This window comes from Ranitomeya imitator, chromosome 5, assembly GCF_032444005.1.
Source record: "Ranitomeya imitator isolate aRanImi1 chromosome 5, aRanImi1.pri, whole genome shotgun sequence".
NCBI classification, from domain to species: domain Eukaryota; kingdom Metazoa; phylum Chordata; class Amphibia; order Anura; family Dendrobatidae; genus Ranitomeya; species Ranitomeya imitator.
The window spans coordinates 52391554-52413636 of NC_091286.1; the positions used below are offsets into that span (position 1 = coordinate 52391554).

General features: G+C 39.8%; 1 protein-coding gene across 17 annotated transcripts in view; it reads right to left on the reverse strand.

The window, feature by feature from the left end:
• Positions 1-22083, reverse strand: part of NRXN1 (neurexin 1) — a 1975072-nt gene that overhangs the window by 817802 nt on the left and 1135187 nt on the right. For all 17 annotated transcript variants that reach the window (XM_069768660.1, XM_069768673.1, XM_069768667.1 and 14 more), the window contains one exon: positions 14076-14195. In XM_069768660.1, the coding sequence (XP_069624761.1) occupies positions 14076-14195 (120 nt within the window). The remainder of the gene's footprint in view (positions 1-14075; positions 14196-22083) is intronic.

Here is a 22083-nt window from a genome sequence, read left to right on the forward strand (position 1 = left end):
TATATGTACTGTATATATATATATATATATATATATATACATACATACATATATACGTGTAAACAAAGATGCATATATAAATGCCAGAACATTGCTTTCATGTAAAGTAAGTAACATTGATTACCTCATTACAATGGCACCTGTCAGAGGCTGGACACATTAGACAGTAACTCAACGTTCAGTTCTTGAAGTTGATGTGTTGGAAGCAGCCAAGAGCTCATACAGTAGACATGTGAGAACTTGACCATGGAGCAGTGGAAAAGGTGGCATTAATAGATGAGTCACGTTTTCTTATTTCATCACGTAGATGGCTATTTACAACTGGGAACATGTGAATAACTGACTGCCAGTAGTGTGTAAGTCACAGCGATCAAATAGCATCAACAATGACCTCCCAAGTTAGTGATCCTATGGACAATGTTCTAGAAATGATTAAATTGAGTCATAACACATCAACAACTTTCAAAAGTTACCTCCAAAAAACAAGTTCAAATTTATTGGGGGGGTTAAAAAATAATAAATGATTATACTCGCTGATCCTGGGCCCATTGTTCAACAGGGCTACAGCTTCCCACATGCTTCTTTGTACCCTCTCTGCAGTCTTTACATGGGGCGTGACGCTCATCCTCTGTTTATTATGCATTGAGTTTGGGAGAGATACCAGAGCCTAATAAACCTCTTTTTGCTGCACTTTCGATTTGGACCAAATGTATTTGAACCAAATCAAATCTACTAGCTGAATCAAGTAAATCTGCCCAAGACAAATTTTGGTAGATTTTCCCATCTCTACTCCTGGCATTTATGAAGATGTTATTTACATCTGCATCACCTACTTAAGAATTGTTGCAGGCTAAGTATTTTACATCATGGACACAATATTCCTATAGGTTCACATTGCGTTAGTGCAGTCCGTTTAGTGCATACGCTAACGGACTGCGTTAACACAATGTCCAAAAAGGGATCGCGTTTAGTGATTGCGCAAGTGCAGATGCCCGATCTGCGCTAGCAAGAATGGACCCAAAAACGCTGCAGACAGCGTTCAAGATCCGTCACAAAATAACGGAGCATCGCTAACGCATGCCAAAAATGGCATGCGTTAGGATGCGTTACATACATTGCGGTCAATAGGTGAGCTAACGGATCCGTTACATTCCGTTAGTGGTGCTATGTAACGGATTCCGTTAGCGGATACCCACTAACGCAATGTGAACCTAGCCTTATTAGTGGTCGAATTTGCGTCCTACTAAAATGCAGGTAGTGATCAGGAATGGTTTGCACAACATGATGAAGATCTCTATATGGTGATTTTGCCTCCAAATCCCTTAGATCTTAATCTGATTAGGTATGTATGGAATGTGTTTAAAAAATCAATTTTGCTCTTCACAAGTCAGTACACTCTGTGAGAATTCTCCTTTGCGGGAGGTCATGTGACCACTAACATGTGATGTGCACACTAACGGCCACATTTAAACAAGTTGGGTGCAGCCTTACTCAATGCAAGTGTATTGAGCGAGTCTGGTAATAGTCTTGTCGGAATGTGGCAAGAAGTATGCAAATCGCATACTTGTGGACTCCCAGCGCTTGGACCGAAAAATCCTTACAGCACGCAGACTTGTAGTTTAAGACCCCTTTAATACACGTTATCTATAACTATATGGACTTTTCATTATAGCAATAATATCCTTGACTTGCGTACCCCAGGATTAAACATATTAGCAAATCTTGAGTCCTAAAGGGGCTAAAGCGCGTATATAATAATTAATGGCTCTACCATCTTGAGATAATGACTCTAGGCCTTAGCAATTGAAATGATCCAGCAGTTTTTTTTACATTTCCAATTAAGACAATCTGAAGGATAATTCATTTTATAGTTATCAGATAAACTTTCCTCTTCAAGTTATGCAGACAAAGATACTGTAACCACATAAAATATACAATCTGCTTCTAAATCATGACATGACTTAGTGTTATAAATGAAAGCCATGCTATAATGATATGTGACAATATGCACTTCAGGCGAGCATCAGGAAAAATGCCCCTGTCACATTCTGTTAAAGTGATTAGAAATTTTAAGTACAAAGAAAATAACTACGATTCCGCGGTGACTAATTTCTGAACCAATCATGTCTTGTATATCGGCCTAGGAAATGTATTAAATGTATTTTTTAAGTCTTTGTCTCACTGCAGTCAGTGACATGAATTGAGATGTGATCTGATGGAAGTCGAAGAACATAGTCCTTTTAGACATTTTAATTGCTAGATATTTCACATATTGGTACATAATGATGGCTAATGGAGCTTATTAAGAGCTATAAAGCACTGTATTGTAAGTCATAGCAGACAAGTAGATATTAGCTTTCATTAATCAAGGGAAACTAGACTTGGATTGCCAGCTGATATCTAAGGTTTTCTGAGAAAATCTGGCAATAGATGTAACCGAAATCTGAATAGGAGGTGCCACGGAAAACTGGGTAAACTTATTGACTTGAGTATAAGCCGGGTATGCATTGTCCCCTCTTCCCTGTCCTGCTCTATGTGGCTCCCCCATCCTGATCCTGTCCTGCTTTGTGTGGCTCCTCCGATCCCCTCATTGCATGCGTGGCTCCCCCAGTCCCCTCGTATGCGTGGCTCCTCCTTACTCCCCCGTCATATACGTGGCTCCCCTTTCCTCCCCCGTCATATGCATGGCTCCCCCTTCCTCCTCAGTCATATGCGTGGCTCCCCCTTCCTCCCCCATCATATGTGTAGCTTCCCGTCCTCCCCTGAAATATGTGTGTCTCCACCTTCATATGCGTGGCTCCCCCGATCCCCTCATTGCATGCATGGCTTCCCCGGTCCCCTCGTATGTGTGGCTCCACCATACTCCCCTGTCATATGCGTGGCTCCCCCTTCCTCCGTCATATGCTTGTCTCCTCTTTCCTCCCCCATCATGTGCGTGGCTACCCCATCCTCCCCATCATATGCATGGCTCCCCCTTCCTTCCCATCATATGTGTCACTTCCCTATAATATGCGTGGCTCCACCATCATATGCGTGGCTCTCCCGGTCCCCTCATAGTATGTGTGGCTCCCCCATCCTCTCCTGTCATAGGCATGGCTCCCCCGTCCTCCTCATCATACTCACCCTCCTCGGTCCATTGCTGCACGTCCCTACAACTCCGTTGTATTGGCCGGCGCAGCACTGGCAGCTTTCCTGTGCTCAGCGGTCATGTGGTACCGCTCATTAAGGCAATGAATATGCTCTCCATGCCTATGGGAGTGGAAACGCAGACATATTCATTACCTTAATGAACGGTACCACGTGACCGCTCAACAAAGGGAGAGCTGCTCTTTTTCGCTCTCTCTCCTCAGCCCGGTATGCAATAAAGGATATTTTTTAGCCACAGGGTGACAGTCACAGTTTTTTCCTTGCTCTATTATTGTATTCCTTTTTTCTGTTGAGCACCACAGAATCAGGCTGCCAGAACCGTGGACATCATGAATCGGATACTCACTCTTCCCTTACAAATGACTGTTTTATATTCTATACAGTTTTTTTTCCTAATCTTATACAAATGCATTCTTGACTCATCATATACTGAGATCAGTAGTGCAAAGAAGGCTAGCTTTATGAAAAAATAAGATTTTTCCATACTCTCTCGGGAGATCTTTATGCTGTATGTGCCAATTTTTGGCCACCAAGTGGTTGTGATGTGAATTGCAGCCTGACAATGTCAAATTTCACTATAATGTCTAAATATTGTGAGAAATTGGAGTTCTAAAAAAAAAATTGCAGAACGGCAAAAAAATGGGCACATCTGTGCAAATTCTTTGTTTGCTTGTTCAGGTATTATGTTTGGAATTAGATGTTCAGACAAGGTAAACTGGTGATTTACACATTGTTTTATCTGAGCTGTTTTATTTCCAGCGCTGATGGTGATTTCTCTCTTCTGATGGGTAAACGATCACTCTTAGTTAAGCCAAGTCCCCAGGTGAGGATAGGTTAATGCGCTCTAAAGTCATGGCACATATGTAGGTTATAAATGTATTACCGTGCCATCTAGTGCCCTATTTATGTCTGGAAAAAAACAAAACAAATTACCTTAATAGAATCTTTTACAGGCAAAGACGTGAAACACATCACTGTGGCTGAGAGGACTGGGACTTGGCAATGCCTCGGTGTACACTAATATAATGTGACAATGCTATTATATCACATCAGAAGTTCTCATCTGTGTAAATATGGCACTGGAGAAAACAACGCGTTTCACCTTTTTTTTTTTCTATCAGCACCGCAGTGGTGATGAAATGTGATAAAGAAAAAATATGTCGAATATAATACACAAAGAGAACACAAATTATGTCTTGAATTTCGGTGAAATAGTTTTCGGCACTGCTATTATACAAATTGAAAGGCAAAGGAAAGCAGCTTTCATTCTGTAGCCTGCTGTTACTAATACTAAGGATACCCAGGTCGCTGTTTTGCTGGTTGCCTTCAATTGCAAGAAAATAGCTTCCATACAACCTTGAATTAAGACCGTAAAAAAATACCCCTCTCGTCTAAAAAAAAGACGAAAAAACACACCGGCGGAGTACAGTAAATTGCACAAAGACAGTTAAGAGAAGTAAATATTATTTCTTTTTTACTTTTATAGCTGTTTTGATATTTGACAAATCCTTTTACAGAAATTTGATATCTCAACTTGCAATAATAATAGTAATGAAGGATTGGTCTGGGAAAACAACTACCTATAGTTTTTGATTGTTTTCTTCTTCCAAGACCTCATCTTTAGAGTATTATTTGTATGATACCAGACATTTTTTTTTTAACTTCTGTTGAATGCATTAGTAAATTCATCTTCAGAGCGTTCTTGACCCGTACGTCTACGGAGTAATACATGCAGCCCATTTATAGTTGCTGACCTTTTCAACTTGCATTTGATCATGTCTGAAGATCCATCAGTTTTATCTATACTAATATACTTATTAAAGATTGTAAAATACCTCCGGGGGCTGCTCACTACTGACCCCATACTAACGCAAAAGGAGAAGAGGCAGACTGCGGAGAGCGGAGAGACTGGTAGAGATCTATAAAACAGCAGACCACTTAACCATGACATGTCTTCGCAAATGATATAATGTATGTGATAATCTTTGGTCTGCTTTCCATAGTCCTGGAGCTGAAGTGTGTGCACTGAGAATTAAAGGGGATCTGTCGGCAGGATTTCACCCCCCAAATTATTTATATGCACATGTAGCTCTTTCAAAGACAAGTCCAGCAATACCTTTACATGGCCGGTCCGTTCCTTCATTATTGAGAAATCGGTGTTTGGATTGAAATGCAAATTAGGCTGAGGAGCTATGGTAGATCTGAAGCCTCTGTCACTCCAGCTCTATGCATCACCTCATCTTTGTTGGCTTACTGCCTATATGCTGTGTGACATCAGGCAAATGGCTCATCAGTAGCGATGAGCAAATATACTCGTTACTCGAGATTTTTCGAGCACGCACGGGGGTCCTCCGAATATTTTTTAGTGCTCGGAGATTTAGTTTTTCTTGCCATAGCTGAATTTACAGCTACTAGACAGCTTGATTACATGTGGGGATTCCCTAGAAACCAGGCCAACCCCACATGTACTTATGCTGTCTAACAGATGTAAATCATTCAGCTGTTGCAATAAAAACTACTCAAAATCTTTAAGTTACGCTTATTACCAGGGAAGATAATATTCAATGACATAGCTGCCTGTTAGGCCTGTGGCTTAAGTATATAAAAGTACATTTTGACAGTGCATGAACAAATCGAGATAAAATGAATATAGTTTTGCCAAACAATTTCAAAAATACATCTAATGGTTTGTATAAACCAAGAATATTGTCTGTGTCCTACTTAATGCATAGTCAGGGTATTGTCTTCTAGAACACTAAATATCTATAGAATTTGTCAACTATTATAATGCATATATTTTTTATTTTTTAGTTCAGTTTTTGAAAACATACATACCGTATGTTAAATCTTTCCATTAGTGACTACTAGAACATAATGTTTCTGATACATTATCTGTTATTATATTGTAATTTTTTGAAAATTACAAGTTCAGATCTAAAATTTCTCTAAATGGCTTTGTGAAATATCAGAACAGCTAAATTTCAGTACGAAGCAAAATTAACCATCTGTTAGTAAACTAAAAGGTAAAAAGTTTTACCACCAGATTCTTATAAAATTATTTATTATGTTTCCAAAAAAATGGCCACCACTACAAACCAGAACATGGCTCAAACTTCTGATTTTTCAATATAGGGCTAAAGTTTTTGGTAGAAAAATATATTTTTTTAAATAAACTTTTAAAACAATGTAATGTATTTGGTAGATGACCTAATCGAACCAATGTGAATAAAACTTGTTTCAAATTTTATGAAATTCGCAGATCGTGGCAAATTCGAAAGTAATTCAGTTTGAGTTAATCACCAAAATATGCACCCCACCTTCTAACACATTGTAAAAGATTACCTAGGCCACCGAAGGATTACATGATCTCAGGAGAGACTGCAGGACTTTACCCATAATACTTTGAAACAATCACATCAGTTGGTATAGCACAGCCAATCAGGATGAAGTACCATAAACTGTATAAAAGCCTAGGCAGGGAAATCAGCAGCCACTATAGGGTGACTGAGAATAGCAAGAGAAGATCAGAGCTCACAGTTCTGCAATAGAGACAGGATTAGGAAGTCCTAAAACATTGGCTAAATATTCTAGACTGTACTGTGTTTTATAACTGCAGCAGTAAAGATGATGAGTGTAGCAGTCTGCAAATAATACAGGGATTTAATTGATAAGGGGGAAGATTTGAGATGTGCCAGCAGCAGTGCCAGACTCAGTGTGATTGATCAGTGATATAGTGTTGCTGGCATCTGTACTGCGGCATTTAAATTACAATTACACAGTTTTATCTTCATTCTTAATGCACTAGAAAGCAGCAGCAAGGCAGATTTTACAGAAAAGAATGTGTAATAAGTGAGTGCACGTTCACATTAGCGTTTTGCGTGTTTGCGTCGGGCGCCGCAGCGGCGACGCATGCGTCATGCGCCCCTATATTTAACATGGGGGGCGCATGGACATGCGTTGTGCTGTGTTGTGCGACGCATGCGGTTTTTTGCCGCAAGCATTGGGCAAAGAAAACGCAACAAGTTGCATTTTTTTGCGTCCAAATTTCGGCAAAAAAGGACGCATGCGTCGCAAAACGCAGCGTTTTAGCGTGCGTTTTGGTGCATTTTTATTTGCGTTGTGCGTTGCGTCGCCGACGCAGCGGCGCACAACGCAAATGTGAACGTAGCCTTAGTGAGAGTCGGTGTTCATGCTTCTCAAAGGTAACGGTACAATATTTTTGCATTTCTTGTGCAATTCATTTTTTGTTGGGGGAAATAATTGACTTTTAAAAATGAAATTCCCAACTTCCTTTCATAAATTCTATAAAAGCATGCATGAGGGCTGAGCCCCACTTGAAACCCAACATATTTGTCAAGAAAGAGACTCCTGATATATCTATATACCACATAGAGTTGTTATTATGAAACAACCCCTTTAACACAGAGCTCAAAATTGTACAGATTTAGTTAAAATGACCCTTACAAAGGAACATATTTCCTGAAATATAGGCACATCCTCGTGTATTATCAAACTAAACAAATACATTGATTCCAAGCACAAAACTACATAATTTTGGAAAATCCAATTTGCATTTCTATGGTCATTTCCATCTTAATAGACAAACCAGCTGTTCTGATTTACAATGTAAAATAAAAATTGTAGAAAAATGGAAATAATATATTACTTAGCATGATATCATATCTTATTTGAGTTTTTGTGCTTCCTGTAATTGTCTCCAGATCATTTATCTACAAGATGCATCTCATTTTTTGGGTTGCAATAATTGCTGTTAAATATAGTATTTGCTTTTGCTGAAGATACTGGGAGAAATTGGTAAAGTTTCTATAATTTGCATCTAATGGTATTTGAAGTTCTCAAAAATATGAAATGGATTTAAAACAAATGAGATTTAATGATAATGAGAGACAAAAATGGTGGTTGTGGGGCTTCATCTCTAGACACTGTCAGCATTTTTTAGTTCATGCATGAAGTCCATAAAACCTTAAAGGGACTCTGTCACCTGAATTTGGAGGGAACAATCTTCAGCCATAGGGGCGGGGTTTTCGGGTGTTTGATTCACCCTTTCCTTACCCGCTGGCTGCATGCTGGCTGCAATATTGGATTGAGGTTCATTCTCTGTCCTCTATAGTACACGCCTGCACAAGGCAAGTGAATCAAACACCCGAAAACCCTGCCCCTATGGCTGAAGATTGTTCCCTCCAAATTCAGGTGACAGAGTCCCTTTAAAGGTCAAAATAAATCCCATACTAATGAGATGGTGGCTTTGTAGACTATAGACACTATTACGGCAGCCTGTATTCTAATGGTGGAACTCTGACTGGGACTGTTGTGGTGCTCACTAGTGATGAGCGAACGTCCTCGGATAACGTGTTATTTGAGCATGCTCGGGTGTTATCCGAGTATCATGGGCATGCTCGAATAATATGTTCGAGTCCATGCAGCTGCATGTTTTGTTGGCTGTTGCTAGGCAATCTCTTTATGTGTTGCAGCTGTCTAACAGCCGCAAAACATGCAGCTGCAGGGCCTCAAACATATTATTCGATCAAGGCTAAAATATTCTGATAACACGTTATCTGAGTATGTTCGCTCATCACTAGTGCTCACACATCATGTACGTTGGAATTGGCGCTTGTTACTGGAGGAGCTTATGCAGATTATAGAGATTGTTAGGGTCCCTATACATATAATAGTAAAATCAGCTGAACCTACCAATTTTGATTTGATGGCCTCCCGATTCTCCTCAACAGATGATGTTGGGGTGGTTGTGAGGAATATCTCTTGGTGCAAAGAGCTACTAAAGATGTACAGCCACTAATTATGAGTGAATTTATCCATTCTGGGTTTTGGCAAATCAAAATTCTTTTGGGGAAAGGGTTGATATAACAAACATTATACTCATCTGTTCCAAGCCCTCAACTGACCTCTGCCACTGCTGCGGTCCACCACTCATTCGACACAGGTCTTTGGTTCTTCACATGCTCAAAGCTCCTCATTTTGTCTCGTGTGGTGACATAATAATGGACATTCAATGTGCAAAGAAGAACTTCTCTGCAAATTGAAATTTCCAACAATTTTCCAAATTTTATTTTTACTGGATACACTCATCTCCATTGGTAAACCTGCCTGCAGATGTAAAAATTGTTTTGATTTCAGGGTGCGTGCTGCAAATCAAAATGGAGTAAACAAATTGCATTAGAATGTAGAGCAACCAGGTTTCATGGAGCCATGAGTATTTTAGAATCTAGTTGGCAATGGGGTGAGGGTGAGTGTCCTCTGAAAACTGCATCGGAGAGAACTGCAACTTTTAAAACAGAGAGAAAAGAAAAATTTTAGAATATATATTTTTTGACTTTTTAACTGGTGAGTAAATGCTTGGGAAGTAATGGTGAAACCTGAGCAGACACAATAGCAGATGTCTTGGACAAAAAAGATGACTACTAGTGATCTATAAGCTTATTTTAGACCTGGCATATTCCTAAAATTCCAGATGTGTTCTTATACACGCTCTCAAAAGACCAATTTAAATATAAATCAGCCTGTACTTTAACAAATTTACTTCTCTTCTACAGAAGAGTTTCAGGTCTCAGAACATACTTCATCAAGTAATTTTTCCTATACAACACGAAGGGTCCTACAAGACTAAATATGTCACACAGTATGTGCTGTGTACATTAATGGAGATTAATGCAGCACATATTTCAGGAAACCATGAAGTATCCCCTCCATTAAACTTATTTAGTAATTAATCTTAGTCATTGGTTAATGTCCATAGACCAGTCTCATGGTACATGGAGACAAACAACTTCTCTGAAAAGAGTGAGGAAGGACAGATGAGTTTAGGGAATGGGACCGTACTGCAATTTCTTTTTAGAATGGAACTTTAAAATTGAGAATATATTCCAAATTCTGAAATGTTATAATATGAGTAGTGCATAGTGTAGGATAAGATTAGGGATAAAAACACTATTTACAAAGAGAGCAGCCTGGCAGTATTATAGGTCATAGATAATAATAGAACTAGCCCAGTGGGTGAGAACTACTGATAATAAAAGGGGGGTACTTCCTGGTAGTAAAGAGGATAAAGAAGTGCAGTGATAAGCCCAATTCAGGTCGAGTTGGCTGCGAGGGTCAGATGTGTCTACCATTCGAGGCAGTAGGACACCATATTAGAATCCCGAGTGGACTCTTGTCATGCCCGGAACCCAAGATCTGGCATATGGGCTGCTGGGCACATTGTGTCCTTTGGCATACAAGGGAAGATGGATAGGGAGTCAGGACACATCAAGATGGAAGCACTAGTGCACTGCTGAACAAGAAGAGAAAACCCTGGGGATAATAGAGCCAGTTGGCAAAGAGATTATCAAGGAGGAACAAATGGTGAGGCTGAAGAAGTGCCCTCTCCCAAGTGTTACCACTTGATGAACTTGGACTGACTAGTAAAAGTTTGTTTGTTGCAATGAACTTGGTGTTCCTTGAGTTGTGTGTGGTGGCTCCTGCGGGTGGAAGTCTGGAGACAGGGAGACTTGCAGCCTACAAGTAAGTGTGATGCACCTTACGCCTTACAGCACACTGGGACAACATTTGTCCAGAAAGTAACAGGACAGCAGCTCGGTCCTGACTACTGATCTCACGTACTTTACAGTGGCCTCAATGATCTAACCACCTACCATTTATCAATATTTATAGGGATTATCCTGCCATCTCACATTGATGAATTGTCCTTGGGATAAGTTAGTAATATTAGAGAAATGGAGGCCTGATACCTGAACCCTAGATGATCAGCTGTTAGAACCATTCATTGAAACCATTGAATAGAATTTAAAATCTCTTTAACATTTTTTAAAGTTCAATTACACTACATATATTTTTTTTACAAAATGTTAAGCTTGAAAATAATAAAAAGTTATGAAATCTGACTAAAATGATAAAAAAGTCATACTCTATGCCATACACAACCTTCATTGACCATTGCTGTGACCCTTGTATAAATGTAATTCTCATTCTTCATCATGTCAAGAAATTTATGACTTCATGAGATTTATCTTGTTAGATCTAATGTAACATTTAAAGATTGTGATATATCACATTGTCATTGACAGTGGGCTAGTAGGTCACTGCCCTTGCTATCAATCAACAAACACAAGATATTGTCCCCAGAAGCAGAACATTGAATACCTTATAACAAGTTCTATGCTACATATGTTTTCATCTTGGTTTATGTACGAGTGTGAATTTTCCAATTCATCCAAATCTGCTCCCAAGAAAGAATGTACAGCCAATGTAGCGTTAGTCCCAAAAGACCCCTAGAATAATCAAATGTTCTGCTACCACTGATACAACATTTTGCTTAAAAATAAGTTGGATGCCCAAATGGACTTTTCAAATTTTTCAAACATGGATAGTAACAGAAAAAATAATTCTTATATCTGGTAACTTGGAGTAATTGGCTGCCCAGAAAGTGAATACCCAACTTTTTATCTAGAGGTTAGTGTCGTGTTTTCAGAGTGTAAATTTTCATCTATAGACACCATGTTTGCTTTAGTTCAAGGGAACCTGTCAGTAGGATCAACCATCCTAAGCCGTCTTTATGGGCATGTAGGACATAGGATGCTGAATAAAATGATACCTTGATTTCTGCGATCTGATGTCTTGTTTAAGAGAAATCAACGTTTTTCTTAAAGGGAACCTATCACAAGGTTTTCTCAATATAAACTAAGGCCACAACCTTTAATACCTGTTTTAAAACAGTATAGCAACCTGTAACCCCCTTTGCATAACCCAAAAATATCTTTTAGAATCTTCCCATATGGCATAGTCAAGTCCAATGGGTGTCCCTCGCCTTGCTTCGGCACCTCCGTTACCCCCACAATTGCCATCCTCTTGTCCTGTTTCATATCGATGTCGTGTCCTACATCATCCACACAGTGTCCTCCAATCTTGCTCCTGCACAGGTGGACTTTGCTACCCAGAAGTAAAGCCGGATCATGCACACTACCGTAATTTGCTATGTTCTCAGCAGGGCAGAGAAAAGCATACCTCCGCAGGAGCGAGATTTGGGTCACTGTGTGGATGACATAGGGCACCTCATTTACATTAAGGAAGGCAGGAGGACCGTGATTGCGGGGATAGAGGAGGCAAGACCAATGACATCCCTCAGATAGAAAAAAGCCATATAGGGGGATTGCAAATTGTATTTTTTGGCATCTGCAGAGTGGACTGAGGACTTATATAAAGCTTGCAAGACTGTTGCAAAAGAGGCATTAAATGTGGTGACCTTAGTTGATATTTGGAAAACCTGGTCATAGGTTCCCTGTAAAATGTAAATGAGCTGTTTAGTTTTATGGGTAGCATGTAGATCGCCCCAAGAATCTGCCTCCAGAGCCTCTTTTAAATGAAAGGGGGCATTGCCACTGTGAGACCTGTAGATCAGGAAAGCAGGCTGTCAGTCATTGCATGTTTCTCCCTGGTATCTCCTCCTTTCATTTAAAAAAAAGCTCTGGAGGCAGATTCTCAGAGATTTTTTCAATTTTCAGGCTCCCCATAAAAGTTTACAAAGAAAAAACGCCCCAAGAAACACACAGTTCAAAAGCATCCTTATACAAACAGGAGTTTTCATGAAATCACATCCACTTTACTTGGACAGGAAAATGCAGCAGATTTTCTTTGCAAAAAAACTTTGTAAAAAAAAGCTACATCATTTATGCTATGTGGGAACACGGCCTAAAACACAGAACACAGGTTCACATTTGTTTGCTTGTTTTGCTTTGCTGGACGAAGCCTTCCATAGCGAAACGCGCGTCGGGTGTTGTGGATCCGTGGTCCCTTGCAGAAAATGTAGTTTCACATTTGCTTGCTATGTGCAACCACTGTCTAATAAATATGAGCATCTCTTCCACTAAGTTTTACAATTTATCTCTCCTTTAAAGTTGAAAATATGTAACAATATAAAACATGTTTTTGCCTGACAACATTACAGCTTCACTAAAGTACAGAGAATGCATCAAATCAGCAAAAATGTATAAACTCAACAGCTTCACAATGGGCCGGCATTCTGATTACATCTGCTTGAAATGTAAAAGAAAAAAAAATCTGCACTTACCTTTGTAGCTCGCTTTCCCCAGACATATCCAAGACAGCGGGTCATCATGCAGCCACAACAAAAGCTCGTACAAACAGCATATAAATGGATGCAGCAAGTTTACATTGCATAAAATATATTGTATCATTTTTGGCATTCTAAAAAAAAAATGAGTCTGATTTTTAAATTCCATGGTCACGGTCACGGAACATTTTATTTTATAAGAACGCAACCTAGAAAATAAGTCAGGTCACGTCTCTATAAAGTGAATATTTTCCTTCACCACTTTCTCTTTCAAATTTTAATGTGCCCCTGAGGAAATGGAAAAATGGTTCGGGAAATATGGTTTTAAAATTAAGTTAAAATTTGAAAAGTTATAAAAAAATAAATAAAAAAAAATTTTTTTTTACAGGGCAGAAAAGTGAGATATCATTGCAGTGGAATATATTCTTAATAAGTCATCTATATACTCGCTAAACTTATGAACAAGGTTTGCCAATTATTTCTTGGTGCAATACAGTATTCATAACCTTTAAATTAAAATGCTAAATGTTAAGGAAACGGAGAATAAATCGGAGACTTATTATCTCGGCAGCACAAGAGATGTACGAGGCTATAAAGCCTTGAATTATTATTATTTGCTAACAATCTTCATTTTTACATTTTATTTATACCTGAATTTTAATTAAGTTTGTTTTGCTGCCATTGATACATAATAGCCAGTATGCAAGGGCTGTTCATTTACTACATAATATTACATAACTATAGCTCACAAGCCTAGACAATAGCTTCGGACTTTGCCTAAAGCTTCAATGCTCTCAAGATAATCAGCTGCCATAATACTCACGGTCATTGCACAGAGTCCCACTAAACGAGGTCATGCTGCAGTCACAGTTAAATCCGTCCCATTGTTGCAAGCAGACGCCCTGGTTGGCACAGGAGTCCTCTTGGCAGGTAGTACTTGGTCCTGTAAATAAAATAAAAAAAAAAAAAGTTGGGCTTGCCCCATGAGTATCACTAAAACCTTTAAACACATGTTCACGTACAGTAGTTGCCAACATCTGTGATTGTTGCCGAAAAATTTAGCCACTTTTACTACTGTTAGTATGTTCAAGGATTGAGAAACTCATCTAATGGTTTTGCCTTCATTTTTTTTTTGTTTTACTGCCCCTTGAAAAGAATTCTTCTAAAATAGGCAACAATCAACAATAGAGATATCATATGTATGGTAGACCAATCTAATATCATCTTACGTGTTTGTATTAGTTGGAATGTGACTACGATATAGTAAGAAAAAGCAAAAAAACAAAAGCAGCATCCCACCGATACGTTTTACATGTTGATGTGAAGATCTCAGGCGTTTATAGTCTATTCTGTCATGGTAACAGAAATGTTATTTGTATGTGTTCGGGCAGGTGCAGATGAGCGTATTTGTACTGCGAATGAGATCCAACGAACAATCAGATGGCACTCGTATCACTGTTATGCTAGGGAGCCGAGCATGAACGATTTGCATCCAATATTCGGACCACACTCTGTCAAGAAAGTCAATGAGTCCGTGGAAACTGAGTGAAGTCCTATTTCCATGGTCTGACAGAATGGAGAAGATGGAAAAATGTTTTTCTCTATTGTCTCCTCATCCAAGAGACTTGGATCACACCATGTTCACCCTCTGATCAAACTCTAATCTGAGTGTGATTTGCATAATCAACCCGATTCTCTCAGATGAGTGAATACACTCTCGTCTACACCTGCCCTTTTAAACAATGATTTCTCAGGATGTACCAGTGCTAGCATCACTACAAGGAAAGCCTTTCCAGATGTAGGAGCTCACTACCATTTGAGGTCTGTAGCAATCTAAGTAAAAAGGTTCTGCGATTCTACGATTGTCAATCCAATGCAAAAAAATAAACATGGAGCTCAATGTGATTCGGCTGCCAACCTGGAGCTGACCATGTGATGGACAAGGACACTAATACATATAGGCAGGACCTTTGAGATCTACATAAACTAGCACCCAAGGTAAAACATTAAGGGGACTGAGATTGAGCCTTAACTCAACCATGCATGATAGAAAAATTGGCCTAAAGTAGTGATGCGTGCATGGGTGCCTTACTGGTCACTGGCCCACCATGACATGGTTTACTAATGAAAGATCGCCCATTGGGTATTTCTAAATGTTATATTCTTTATTTCCACATTAGATATGTCTGGCAGAGGTTTATTGACTTCTTATTGCAATATATTTAGATGCTCAACTGATTGGAGCATTCGTGTTTATCACCAGAAATGAGCTTGGGTTTGGCTGGAAGTTATTGCAGGTCTATAAATGACTTTACTTCGACATCGACTCATTTTTTATGAGACTTAGAAATGGAGATTTTACAGGACTTTGATATTGATGGTTCTTCTACAGTAAAGGTTATTAATATCAGATCAGTGAGGGTCTGACTGCCGAGCAGCGTCAGTACTCGGAGGGTCTGCAACTCGGCACATATTGAAGTGGCTGTGGAGCTTTATCCTATTCACTTGGAACTGAGTTTTATTGACTGTGTTGAGTAGTTCAACCTTAATTTGGCCTTACATGATTGAGCAAAGATGACCAAACCAACTGATGTGTATGGGGGGCCTGCTCACTGTTCATACCATGGCAGATGATATACGAAAGAATGGTCGGCCAGGTCCGATATCCACATGCCAATTTGGTAGTGGCTATGCCTCGTGTTACAGCCAAATCCTAATTCCGTTGGGGTTGAAATGGACCTTGCTGAGACTCCGGCTCTCTCAAAAAACTGCACATTCAGCCCCATTAAAATGTTTCAAAAACAGGTACAACCTCTAGAAAATGTGATCAGAAGACAATGAGGTGAATGCGATGTCCACTGCAGTCCCTTCAATCAGTGATTGGCGGAAGTGCCTATAGTCGGAACCCCAGATATCTCAAATTAGATTGTCCATTAATATCAATTTCCCAGGAAACTCTCATAAAATATATTTATTTGAAACCAAAGTAACAAAGAAGAATTGCAAATGCACTCACCGACTGCAGTTCAAAGTGTTTATTCAAGCACAAAGCAGGACATCTTCACGGCACGGGGGAAAGGGGAGTAGCCAAGGAGAGTGCGGCAGACGAGACGACGGCCGTTTCGCGCTACACAAGAGCGCTTCTACGTGCTTGAATAAACACTTTGAACTGCAGTCGGTGAGTGCATTTGCAATTCTTCTTTGTTACTTTGGATTCACATGGACTTTTTTCATGCAAATAGCACCTCCCTCTCTTTCTCGGACTGCTATGCTTGACCAATGTGTTAATTTGGATTTTCTCCGGGTGTGGGGGGTTGTGCTGCTCCTTTTCTTCTTTTTTGTTGTTTGATATTTATTTGAAACCTGATTTTCTTGGATGTTGGCAAGAATTGATCTGTGTGCTCTGTGATCCCATGTGTTATTTTGTTTTCTCGTGGATTAGTATGTTGGCATGCCTACTGGTAACGTAAAAGAGACACACAGTTCTATGCTACCTCGTAACCAGATCATCGTAAAATACAGGAATTGGAAAGGGAGGATCAAAGCAATAAGGCAGTCACTATACACATATTGTCAAGACTGAAAGCACTTATGCAAACCATAGGCTACGCAGGAAAGAACGTATTCGGATGTTTCATAAAGGAAGAAAGGGAAGAGTTTATAGAAAAGAAGACACTCTAATGCACAAATGTAAGGATAGTTGAAGGATTCATCGTGCGCATTGGGTTTTCAGTCTTGGATTTAACACACAGTGCAGTCTACCTTGCAAGTCAGCTTTCATCAATGCAACTTTTGAAGGCAAAATAATAGCAAAAAAAAAAAGCAAAGTATAAAAATGTTAGTAAGCAATAATAAAATGGAAGCAAGCATACATTAAGCAAAGTGAAGAAAATAAGCGGAAAAAAAGTAAAAAATTCATAAGTAACATGCAAGCCTTTAAATAAAGAAATGGCGCATAATTTAAGCCAATGACAAGTGACACTCAAGAATTTCATACCAAGACAACATGACAAAATGGCAATTTGCGAGAATTTTACTGCAAATATAAAGGTTAATTGAACTGATTATATGTAATGAAGGAAAATGAAAAGTTTTTTTTTTCCTTGATTGGAAATGAATGCATGGTTGCACCCTGAGTAGCCATTTGTCATGTTTAGATAGTGTGTATTCTACGCTCCTTTAACACAGATTACCCCCCCACTCTAATTTCCACTTACAGCGACTGGTTCAATTAAAACCATGACCCATATTAAGGTCACGAATGACCTTTTCAATCAATTATGGAAGGAACACATCCTTACTCCTGTTTGAATGAAGTATCCACAAGGCATGCTTGTCATTTTATTTTCCACTCGCGACTCGCGAGTGGAGATATATATAAAAAAAATATTAATAATTTTAAAAGACATTGGGGACGTAAACCGAGAAGTTTCTAATAAATGGAGTCCGTGCATTTCTCTATTACTGTGTGAGATGTTAGGTGACGTTGCTGGGCTTAATCCGGGGTGTCTAGTATCCCCCGCAGTGTCCGCCGAGGGAATAGGGATCTCTGCCAGCGGAGAAATAGAAGCCCAACAACACAAAAACAGAGAAGAAGTCTGCGTGGCTTGGGTGGGGGGAACAGAAAACTTTGTATTATCGATATTATTTTGTAATCTATATAGGGACAACATTTGGAGTGATTAATATTATATTATCATAGTGATTAATACAAATTGCACCTTATATTTAGAGCTGCCAGCGTCTCCATAAATTGGATGCATCTCTGACTTTACAGAGGACCTGTCACTTGTCACTTGTGATGGATACGTAATGTTCTCACCTGGTGTAAACGCTGCTGATGTCCTGAATCTAAAAACATAAGGATGAATGACCTCGGGGAGATCAAAACTTCCAACACTGCGGAGACACCATCACGTGTTTTTCAGCGCAGTGTTCCAGAAAACTGCCCCCATCCCTTATGGGAAATATGCAAATGCATGTAAAGAAGCTGCGGAGACACCATCACGTGTTTCTCAACACAAGCAATAAATAGCCACAGGAAGGGCAGCATCCAAAAAGGAAAACCACCTATTCCAAAACATGGTATCCATCCACAGACAGCTGTTTCGGGGTATTTGCCCCTCGTCAGTGATGGTGTCTCCGTGGCTTTTCTACATGCATTTGCATATTTCCCATAAGGGATGGGGGCAGTGTTCTGGATCACTGCATTGAGAAACACGTGATGGTGTCTCCGCGGTGTTGGATGTTTTGATCTCCTCAAGGTCATTCATCCTTATGTTTATAGTCCTTTTACTAGGCACTGCTCCTAATAGCCAGTTTCCTACTCCACACTGATGAGGGGCAAATACCCCGAAACAGCTGTCTGTGGATGGATACCATGTTTTGGCATAGGTGGTTTTCCTTTTTGGATGCTGCCCGTCCCGTGGTTGTTCCTTCCCGGTGAAAGACCTGGCTATTTATTGCTTGCGTTGAGAAACACGTGATGGTGTCTCCGCGGCTTTTCTACATGGATTTCCTGAATCTGGCATTGTTTTCTTAGTGTTCCTGTTCCTGAGATTTGGACCCTTCTTCCACTTTTAGCTAACTGGTCGGCATCTCATCGCTATAGGCATATTATTGAGGGCCACGCCCACTTGGCTAAGCTGGCTGTGTTTATACACAGGTAAAGAGAGGGCTATATTTCAGGAATAGAGCGGTGCAGGAACAAAAGAACACTTACTCCAACATTAAGGAGAACAGTGGCATTTACGTGAGATAAAAAAAAATACATCCTAATGGTATGTAACAGGTTCTCCTTAATAGGACTCATTCAGCAGGTTTTTGCTCTGTAATTTAAGAGCAGCATAAGGTAGGGGAAAATACCCTGATTCCAGCAATGTGTCACTTATTGGGCTGTGTGTTTCAATACAATCAGTCTTTTATTAGCAAGAGATTATCACTACAAGCCAAGTTGCACATGTGCCTTCTAGTCCAGCCACGCCTCCAATATACAGTGTAAGCTGCCAATCAGTGGTGTGGGCGGGGTTATGCACAGCTCAGCATTCCGAGTTCAGAGAAAACTGTAATTCTATCACAACTGCTGCACCCAGTAAACTGAGTGACACATCGTTGGAATCAGTGTCATTGTGCCTACATCATGCTGTAGTCAGATTACATAGGAAAAAAACCCGCTGACAGATTCACTTTAAAGGGATTGTCTGGGCACCTAATATTGTCATCAATATTGGACCAGTGTGGGTCCGACATGCGTCACCCCACACACCGATCAGCTGGTATTTATAAGCACCTGTGGCATTAGGATGTAAACATTGAATGTAGCTGAACAGTTCAGGTGCGTTCAATATCTAGCGGCCTTTGCTGATTACTGCAGATTAGCTACAATTCAGGAGACTAGGAGCTGATCTGCAGTACTCGAATAACTGTAATTTCTGCAGAATACAATGCCGGGCCTTTAGTAAAGACGTGTTTTATTTTTGTCTCTAGTCTTACACAGTGCAGGTATGTTGTGTGCGGTATCGCCATACCATACACTGGCTCGCTACCTCTTAGCGTCCCATTATACCACTCAGCCGCTGTGTATTTACACATGCAGCAGCTTTTGGCAATTTGTTAAACATTCAATTTTCAGAGTCTTTTAATAGATTGTTGTGTAGGAAGTGTTAATGTGTGGGTGAAAGTGTTTTCCTTGCACAAAAAGGCACATTACATCCTTTAGACTAAAAGCACATAACGATCAATGTAACTAAATTAGCTGATTCCAAAACATTTATTTCACTGCCAACAGAGAAGGAAAGAAGGAAAAGTAATCCGCCATACTGGAGATTTTCCATTCCAACAGGTATTAACTGATAAGGTTAATGTATAATTTTCAGGAAATACCCATAGCTGCTGTTCTTTTGCTTATGTTAAAGTGGTTTTCTGTGACTTAGTTTTTTTTTTTTCCTATTGGACTAAGTTGCTAATTTCCCACCACTTCTGCCCTGCTGAGATCTCTCCCAGCTCTGGTGGCGATCTCCTTCTTCAGGTTATGTCACGTCGACAGAGCAGCTCCTTCTCTTTCACTCCGTTCTGTTAATGATATCACTGCTGACATCATGCTGATTGACAGCTGGCTCCCCGCAGTTAGGCAGCGGGGAGCTGGCTGTCAATCAGCATGTCATCAACAATGATGCCACATCCACAGAGCAGAAGAGAAGAAACTGCTTTGGCAATGTGACATCACCAGAAAATGGAGGAGCACGTCCTTGATCGCTCTGAGCTGGGACAGATCAGCGCTGGGAGGAACAAGCAGATAGTTAGTGACTATCTACCTGCCAGTAGGGTCTTAGCCCAATTGGAAAAGAAAAACCCTTAAGTCTTGGATAACCCCTTTAATGGGAGCCATCACTAATACAATAGTATACAGATGTGTCCAGCTTTACTTTTTCACGTCATTAAAGGGGTTGTCCAGTAACAGAATATTAATCACTTATTCATGTGATAGGTCATCAATCTCACTTAGGGAGGGGACTGACAAACCACACCCCAATAGATCAGATGATATTTGTTCTGGTGGCTGCCGGGTGCAACAGCAACAGAACAACTCAGCTCATGTTATTTTGAAGCATAAATAGTTGGCAGGTTATCAATATTGTTTGACCTAACAACCCCTTTAGAGCAGTCCTTCTCCAATGAAAGTTTTTATTCTCTTAATATATCGCTCATCATATTATATAGCACTGTGTACTTACAATTGCTCATTCTGCCTTTCTACCCAGATAATTCTTCTCTTTTCTGTGCTCTATTGAGAAACAGGAAATCTCTGGTCCCTGTATTTATCGTTCCCTTTTTCCAACTCCTGACCCAGCTGCTCCCTCCTCCCCCTGCCATAATACATTTGCAGTGACTCCCGGCTTGTGCAGACAAAATTGACCTCCTGTTTCTACATAGAGCTTAGAAGGTTTCAGCTGGTCAGTTTTTAATCACGTGATGTCATAGATCTAATGGAAAACAAAATAATTAACTGGATAGAAGGCAAAATGTGCAAATGTAAGTACACAGTGCTATATAATGAGATGACTGAAGTATATTAAGAAGATAAAAATCTTGATGGGAGGAGGAGGAGTGCTTCTTTAAGGACTCTTACTTCTCATAGTACAATAGCAATACATTATTGCAACGTGCGATCAAAATCTGTAAAGGTAATCTGCCCCCACATTTTTGCTAGATCATCTGAGAGTAGCATAATATAGGAAAATAGACCCTGATTCCAATGATGTATCACTTAGTTTACTCAGTGCAGCAGTTGTGGCACAATCAGTTTTTATATGTAGCATGTAGCTGCCCCTGCCCACACTAAACACTCTCTGTACATTGTCTATTGACAGTGAGCTGCTTATCAAAGGAGGGTGTGTCGTGGAACCACCTGGTACAAGGGAGCTAGTCTGGGCAGTGATTATCTACAGCTGATAAAACATCCATTGTATGTAAACAACAGCACACAGCCTAATAAGTGACATATCACTGAAATATGTGTCTCAGCCTCTATATTATGCTGTCCTCAGATTACATGGCAAAAGCTGCTGACATATTCCTTTTAAACAAATTGCCATTTATGATCTCTGAGTGGCCAAATATAGACACTTGGAGCAGTTCTTAGCATCATGTTATTTGGTCACTTTGCACTACTCATCTTGACACCATAGCCAATAAGAAATGTAATGAAGGACACATCTGTATGTTGAATTATGGTTTTAGATTCTACCTATTACATATTGTATGAACTTCTAGGTGTGGACCGTTGCCTGGATTAAAATAAAAGTCGACAATGAGTCAGAACTTGGCTCATC